Source organism: Amphiprion ocellaris, chromosome 24, assembly GCF_022539595.1.
Source record: "Amphiprion ocellaris isolate individual 3 ecotype Okinawa chromosome 24, ASM2253959v1, whole genome shotgun sequence".
NCBI lineage: Eukaryota > Metazoa > Chordata > Actinopteri > Pomacentridae > Amphiprion > Amphiprion ocellaris.
Window position 1 is genome coordinate 20,221,235 of NC_072789.1, and position 8,662 is coordinate 20,229,896.

Here is an 8,662-nt window from a genome sequence, read left to right on the forward strand (position 1 = left end):
TATATTCAGGTTTTTAATTGCCCCCTGGGGACCAATAAAGTTTTCTGAATCTGAAGTTAATTTTTATATTTTATAAACACTTCAGAGACTGTCTCCTAGCTGTGCTGCTGGAGTCACGCTGACAGAGTCTTTTAGCACAAATGAAACTGTGACATCATGTGACGTGTTTCAGTGAAAATGAAACTGAAGCTCTTTAAATGACTCAGCTGCTCTGAAGTTAGATCCTGCAGGTTGTCACGTCTTTCTAGCAGACATGGAGGGAGACTGTGAGGAGAAAACCACCACACAGGAGGGAGAAGAAAGAGGAAACAGGTAAATAAAGCTTCAGACATTCCCTACTGCATTATTGCTGACTCCTAACATCCTGCACCGGCTGTTGAAAGTGCTGCAGAGGCTACAGGGAGTGGACCAGAGGAAGCTGACAGCAGACTGTCTCTGATCACCTGGAACGTGGACGGTCTGGATGCTGAGGAGCAGCCAGAGAGAGCCAGAGGTCTCTGCTCCTACCTGACCTCGTAAGTCCACGCTCCTGACGAGTCTAGAGGGTCCATTCATGCAAAGTAAAGCACTAAACGCTGACTTTGTCGTTGTGCAGACACTCCCCTGATGTGGTGCTTCTGCAGGAGATGATCCAACCCTACATCCGCTTCCTGCACAAACGTCTGGCCGCCACCTACACATTCATCCAAGGTACGGATAAAAAGCTGATGGCAGGTTTTAATTCACACGTTAACCATTAAAAATAGCACAGAACTGACTTCAAATAATGCCCACTTCATTTTTTAAATTCTTATAGATGATAATCTGTTCTTTTATAGCACTACACAGCAAAATTTCACTATTTTTACTGGATTTAAGTCAGCAAAATTATTGTTGTTTTACAGGAATTTGTCATTATTTACATAAAAAACTAAATTATGGATGTTGAGGATTAAAAAAATGGTAAACTGTTGTAAAAGACTCTCTTTTTTGTTCAATCACAGACAGTAACTAGTAAAAATAACTGAAATAATAATAACTTCTCAAAATGTAAATATTTTTTCTGTTTTTCTCTGTAATTTAATAACAAAATTAACTGTTCAGATTCTCCCTTTTTTGTTCAATCACATACAATAACTAGCAAAAATAACTGAAAAATGAATGAGTAAATTCTAAAAATAGTAGTCAAAATGTAAATTAATACTTTTTTCTGCTTCTTTCCTCTATAATTTGATAACAATAATATTAATAGTTTTTTAACTGTTCAGATTCTCTTTTTTGTGTAAATTACATAAAATAACTAGTAAAAAAATGATTTTTTAAAAAATTAGTTCAAAAATAGTAGACAAAATGTTAATTAATATTTTTAATCTGTTTCTATTTTTCTGTAATTTAATAAAATAGGGAGAATCTGTGAAATAACAGCAAAATGCTGTTAAACTACTTAAAAAATAACTAAGTGTGGATCTTAACCTTGAAATCAGTAAAACGTCGCTGATCTTCTCCATTTAAATCAGCTTATATAAATTATGTATAGTAAAATTATTTTATCATTAATGCTTTTATTTTCATAGTTTTTGTTACAGTATTTTATTGTTTATTAACATACTTTTTCTCGCACCTTTACAACTACATTTTCACTATTTTTACTGTATTAAAATCTGGAAAAATATTGTTTTTACAGATATCTGTGTTTATTTAAATAAAAACTAAATTATGTTTGTTGAGGATAAAAAAAAAGGTAAATATATTTAAACTGTTCAGATTCTCCCTTTTTTGTGTAAATTACAAACAATAACCAGTACAATAACTGGAAAAAAATTCAAAAATATCAATCACATTGTAAATTAATTGTTTTATTGTGTTTCTTTTTTTCTGTAATTTAACAAAATAGGGAGAATCTGTAAAATAACAATAGAATTTAACAATAAAAACAGTCAAACTTGTTTTTTCTGCATTTAAATCATCTGAAAATATCAATTTTATAGTTAATGCTGTTATTTTCATAGTTTTTCATTACAGTTTTTAACCCTACAGTATTCTATTGATTATTAATCCATTATTTAGTGAATTCCATCACATAAACCTCCAGAAGTGACCGTCCACCTGCTGCCTGATAAATCCACCGGCTGACATTATAATGAGCTCATTTCCTCTCCTCTGTGTGTTTTGAACCTGTGCTCTTCCTGTGGCTGCTGCTGATCAGGCGGTGATGAGGGTTATTTCACCGTGATGCTGCTGAAGAAGTCTCGGGTGTCTCTGCTGGACAGCCAGATAGTCCAGTATCCGAACACTTGCATGATGAGGAACCTGCTGCTGGCTCAGGTTGGTGTGCAGCAGCGGCTCAGCGTCACAAAGTTTGTGGAGTTTTTCTGCATGTTTGCTTGTTTACTTCAGTTTTAGCTGCAAATTACTTTTCAGATTAAGATTTTAAAATCAGGATTTTATATCAAATTAATTAAAAAAATAATAACTAAATTTTACAACTGCTTTGACATGGGACAGGTTACCAGAAAGCAGAGTCTACTGTCACGTTAACCTTAAAAAAGGACAGGAAAAATTGGAATTAATGTTGACATCAAAATGGTAAATTTTGCTATTTTTGCTGTACTTAAATCAGGTATTAATTTACATTTAGACTGTTAAAAAAAAAACAAAACCAAACATAATGTTGATTTATTATTTTGGCCTTTTCTTTCTTCAGTCAACCTGTAAATTAACAAAACAGGGAAAATCTGTAAAATTACATTCATTTCTTTAAAAACATTAATATTATAGATTTTTAAATAATATTAATAATAATGTTGACATCAGTAATTTGCACTTTTTTCTAAATGGTAATTTGTTTGACTGAAAATTTTCTGTAAATTTTCTGTCAGAAAAAAACACAAAATCTATTTTTTTTGTTAAGTTATAGATAATATCCAGTACAATCACAGGAATAAGCATTAATTTACATTTTGAAAGTTTAAAAAATTTATGTTTTTTAAAATTTTTGGCCCACTTTTTTTTTTTTTTTAATTATTTATAAATTTTTTTGGCAGGCAACCTGTAAATTAATATTTTTCTCTGTGATTTCACTAGTTATTTGGAAAAAACTAAACAGGGAAAATCTGTAAAATTATATAAATTTTATTTTAAAAACATATTTAGAATAAAATTCTAAATGGTAATATGTCTTGACAGTAAAAATTTCACTATTTTTAGCAGCAAAAATTATTTAAAAATCTATTTTTAACTTATTTTACAAATTTTGTCTGTATTGTTAATTTACAAATAATATCTAATACACTCACACTGTACAATCACAGGAATAAGGATTAATTAATTAATTAATTTCACTAATTATCTGTAATTTATGAAAAAATAAACAATAAATCATTTATAATTTACTAAAAATTTTGTTTTTACAATATATGACAGAAAGAAAATCACAGTTTTATTGTATTTAAATCAGCTTCAAATATCAATAAAACAAATTTCACTAATTTACACAACTGTAAATATCCAAAAAATTCACGTCAAGGCTAAGATTAGAGAAATCCCTCCCAAAATCCTGAATTATCTGGTGACTTTTTTGTGGAGAATAATTGTTCAGTTCTAAATAAAACCACATCCAGCAGCAGTAGCAGTGAAACGCTGCTTCAGGTCACAGAAGAGGATGTTTACTGGTATTTAAAGGTGTTTCACTGGTGCTTTCTTACCTGCTGACGTCCTCAGGTGATGTTCAGAGGCCAGAAGCTCTGCCTGATGACGTCCCACTTGGAGAGCTGTAAGGACTACGCAGGAGAGCGGATGAGGCAGCTGCGACTGGTGATGAAGAGGATGGATGAAGCTCCTGATGACGTCACCGTGCTGTTTGGAGGCGACACCAACCTGAGAGACGCTGAGGTTTGTTTCATTTCATTCAGATCTGCAACAGGACTCGTGTTTTCCCTCATGAAGCTGCAGAATAAACACTTGAAACTGTTGCTAGCAAAACAGAGTCTGAGCAGCTACTGATGCACTATGAGTGATCTTCACTGTAAAAAAATAAAAAGGAAATAAAAAGGGAAAACACATTGAAAATGCGTGCAATGTGTAACGTTCAAAAATTTGAAGGAATTGTGAAAATACTGACAAATATCTACAAAAACAATGCTATTTTTTTTACTTAAATACAGTAAAATGGTACAATTTGATGATCACACATTTTGTAAATTTCTAGTTCTTTGCATTAACATGTACACTGCAAAACACTTTTAACAGTTTTTACTGTGATTTTTAAAAACAAGTTACTCTTATTGTGCAGATTTTCCCTGCTTGGTTAAATTACAGACAATAACTAATAAAATCACAGGAAAAAAAATTGAAATTAATCCAAAAATAGTAAATCAGCAAAATTAATATTATTTGACAGGTATTTATCATTATTTTAATAGAAATTAAATTATATATGTTGAGGATTAAAATAATCATAAATTGTTTTAACAGATTCTCCTTTTTTTGTACAAATTAAAAAAAAATAGCAGCCAAGATGTAAATTAAACTTTTTTTTTTCTGTAATTTAATAATAACATTTTAAAAAATTAACTGTTCAGATTCTCCCTGTTTTTAAAAATTAAATTACAGACAATAACTAGATTTAAAAAAAAACTGCAAAAGTAATGAAATTAAATTCTAAAAATAGTAGTCAAAATGTAAATTAATACATTTTTCTGTTTCTTTTTCCCCTGTAATTTAATAACAATAATATTAATATTTTTTCAAAACAGATTCTCCCTTTTTTGTTACATTACAAACAATAACTAGTAAAAATAAGTCCTGCAAAAATAATGAAAATAAATTCTCAAAATAGAAGTCAAAATCTAAATTAATATTATTATCATCATCATCATCATCATCATCATCATCATCATTATTATTAATAATAATAATAATAATAATAATAATAATAATAATAATAATAATAATAACATTTTTTAAATTACAGATAATAACTAGTAAAATAAAAAAATCAAAAATAGTAGCCAAGATGTAAATTAATACTTTTTTCAGTTTTTTTCTGTAATTTAATAATATTATTAATGTTTTTTTTTAAAAAAAAGATTCTCCCTTTTTTGTTACATTACAAACAATAACTAGTAAAAATAAGTCCTGCAAAAATAATGAAAATAAATTCTCAAAATAGAAGTCAAAATCTAAATTAATATTTATTATTATCATCATCATCATCATCATCATTATTATTATTATTATTATTATTATTATTATTATTATTATTATTATTAATAATAATAATAATAATAATAATAATAATAATAATAATAATAACATTTTTTAAATTACAGATAATAACTAGTAAAATAAAAAAATCAAAAATAGTAGCCAAGATGTAAATTAATACTTTTTTCAGTTTTTTTCTGTAATTTAATAATATTATTAATGTTTTTTTTTAAAAAAAAGATTCTCCCTTTTTTGTTACAGACAATAACTAGTAAAAAAAAATGCAAAAAGAACGAAAAGCAAGTCTACATACAGTAGTCTAAATGTAAAGTAATATTTAACCATAATAATATTAACATTTTTTTGTGTAAATTACAGATAACTAGTAAAATAACAGAAAAAAATTATTTAAAAAAAATTCAAAAATAGTAACCAAGATGTCAATTAATACTTTTAATGTGTTTCTATTTTACTGTAATTTAATTTAAATGGGGAGAATCTGTAAAATGACAGTGTTTAAAATGCTGTTAACTGCTCAGAAATGTGATTGTTTTGGGGTGTCCATTCAAAGCTCAGCTGCTGTTTCCCCCCAGGTGTCCAGAGTGGGTCTCCCCAGCAGCGTCTGCGACGTCTGGGAGCAGCTGGGAGAGCCGGAGAGCTGCCGCTACACCTGGGACACTCAGCTCAACACCAACAAGGACGTCCGCTTCAAGTGCCGCCTCCGCTTCGACCGGCTCTACCTGCGGAGGCCGGCCCAGGACGGACTCCCACGGCTGGACCCCGACAGCATGGCTCTGGTGGGCCTGGAGAAGCTCCGGTGTGGCCGCTACACCAGCGACCACTGGGGGATCTACTGCACCTTCTCTGTCCAGTAGAAACCAGTGTCCTGTACTTTTACTAAAACAATTTTAAAAATGCACAACCTCTCGTCTTTATCATACACACCCAATGTCCACTGAAAAGCAACAGTCTAAAGCTGGGGGGCGAACATGTGGCCCGCGGGCCAAAACCGGCCCTCCAGAGGGTCCAATCGGGAGAAGTCGTAAACTGTAAATTTGTAAAACGAGAAATTTAAAATCATTTCTAGACCACGACAAGTTGTTTTGATCATAAAATAAAATACTATTCATTGTTGTTTTGTTTCTCGTTTTTGTCGTTTGTCCATTTTTTTTGTCACTTTGTAACATTTTTGCCTCGTTTTTTGTCTCTTTTGTTTTGTATCGTTTGTCTCATTTTTTGTCATTTTGATTCTTGCTTTTATGGTTTTGTCTCATTTTTGTAATATTTTGTCCTGTTTTTTGTCTTTTTTTGTCTGACTTTTGTTATTTGTCTCCTGTTTTTGTCGATTTGTTTCCGTTCTCTTGCTTGTGTTGTCTATTTTTTACTTGCTTTTGTCAAATTTTGTCCCGTTTGTGTCATTTGTCCATTTACTGTCACTTTGTAACTTTTTGTCTATTTTTGTCTCTTTTTTGTTTTATTTTGTGTTGTTTGTCTCATTTTTTGTCATTTTGATTCTTGCTTTTATGGTTATGTGTCTCATTTTTGTAAAATTTTGTCTTGTTTTTGTCAGATTTTTGTCATTTCTCATCTTTTTGTCATTTGGTGTTTCCTTTTTGTCTCGCTTGTGTTTTTTGTCTTATTTTTGTCATTGTATGTTTTTCTTTATTCATTTTCTGTGTTATTTTGGTCATTTTGTGTTTTTGTCTCGTTTGTGTTGTCTATTTTTTGTTGTTTTGCTTCTTGCTTTTGTCATTTTTTGTCTAGTTTTTGTCCATTATTTTGTCACTTTGTGACTTTTTGTCAAATTTTTTGTCTCTTGTTTTGTGTCATTTGTCTCATTTTTTGTCATTTTGTTTCTCGCTTTTGTTGTTTTTTGTCTCATTTTTGTAATATTTTGTCTTTTTCTTATTTTGTGTCTTTCTTTTGTTTGTCTTTGTTTGTTTGTCTCAGGTTTTTGTCATTTTGTGTTTCCTTTTTGTCTCGCTTGTGGTTTTGGTCCTTTTTTTGTCTTATTTATGTCATTTGTGTAACTTTTTGTCGCTTTGTAACTTTTCTGTCAAATTTTTTGTCACTCTATTGTTTTCTTTTGTGTCGTTTGTCTCATTTCTTGTCCTTTTGTCTTGTTTTTTTAATATTTTGTCTTGTGTTTTGTCTTTTTTCGTCTGACTGTCATTTGTAGACACTGTGTGATCTGTAAGTTGTAATGTGTAAATGATAAACTGAGGTATAATATTGCTGAAATTGAATTTACTTTTCATGAGAAATTTCAGGTTGTTCATAATGTTTTGTAAGAAGATAATTCATTAACTTAAACATTTTCAGAATGGACTTTTTTGCACTAAAACAAAGGAAATATTGCATAGTAAATGTTATTATGCTGTGATTTTACTGGTCCTGTATTTGGCCCCTGGACTAAAATAAATTGGTATAAGTGCTGCAGCTCTGCAGCTAATTGTGTCTGGATGAAGATGGAATTAATCAGTCTGTATTGATGCTGTAGGAGTTATTATGCAGCATCATTAAACAGCAACTATTGACATTAATCCAGTGACCACAGGTGTAGAGTTCAGGTGTGTGAAGGAGAGTTTTAATGATCTGTGGAACAAACGTCTAACGTCAACAGACCTAAAATTAACTCTAAAAAAATCTTAATGTCTGTAATCAGATGAAATATCTTTTTATTATTTGATGCAGTTATTTGTAGGTAAGTCTGGATGATAGATGCACAAGCAAATGTTCTCAAGTTACGCCTCTAACTAACTCAACACTGCTCTCTTGTGGTCAAACTACAGAAAATCAGCTGACAGAGACTTTCAGTAGTTTATGATGATGCCATTAAAAATATCACTTAAGAATTGATTGTGTAGCGCTAAGACGTGTCATGCTTAAATTATTTACTGGTTTAATGATTCTAAAACTGAAACATCAACACTCTAAACTGTTCTAGGTGTGTTTTTGTTATTTATAAGTAGTAATATCTTGTCTTTCATTTATATCAGTCAGGTAAATTAACATAATAACCTAAATGTTTATTTTAGTCAGAAAAATTGGTGTTTTTTATGATTTTGTGGAGACTTCACTCTAATATTTAGATTATTTTGGTAAGTGTTTTATTTAAGATTGTCGGGACTTCATTTTCATCAGTGTTTACCTTAGTATTTATATTAGTCTGGTAGCTTCAGTGGAAATCAACTGGTTTCACACTGTAGCGAAGCTGGCCCAGGATCAAACCACGGTTTTATCTGATGTCATGTCACTCTTCACATGCATCCCCACATCAGAGGCAGTGGAGAGTCAGAAAACACCTCCTGGAAGACAGAACCAACCCCAACCTGCTGGATCTCTGCCTGACTACCACCTATTTCAAACATAATGTATGTCTCTGTACATTCTGCAGAAGGACAGATGGTTTGAGAGGACTGAAGGAAGCCATCTGTAAGCAGAGGAGAGGGTTTATGACACCATCGTTAACATCTTG

The 8,662-nt window shown here is 31.0% G+C and overlaps 1 protein-coding gene across 1 annotated transcript; it reads left to right on the forward strand.

Annotated features, from left to right (window-relative positions):
- Positions 1–123: 123 nt before the first annotated feature.
- On the forward strand, positions 124–6,318 carry LOC111567750 (tyrosyl-DNA phosphodiesterase 2-like). Its single transcript, XM_055008625.1, has 6 exons — positions 124–312; positions 384–515; positions 596–690; positions 2,186–2,304; positions 3,700–3,870; positions 5,778–6,318. The coding sequence occupies exons 1-6, from the start codon at positions 254–256 to the stop codon at positions 6,057–6,059; spliced, it is 858 nt and encodes a 285-aa protein (XP_054864600.1). The 5' UTR covers positions 124–253; the 3' UTR covers positions 6,060–6,318.
- Positions 6,319–8,662: the final 2,344 nt, after the last annotated feature.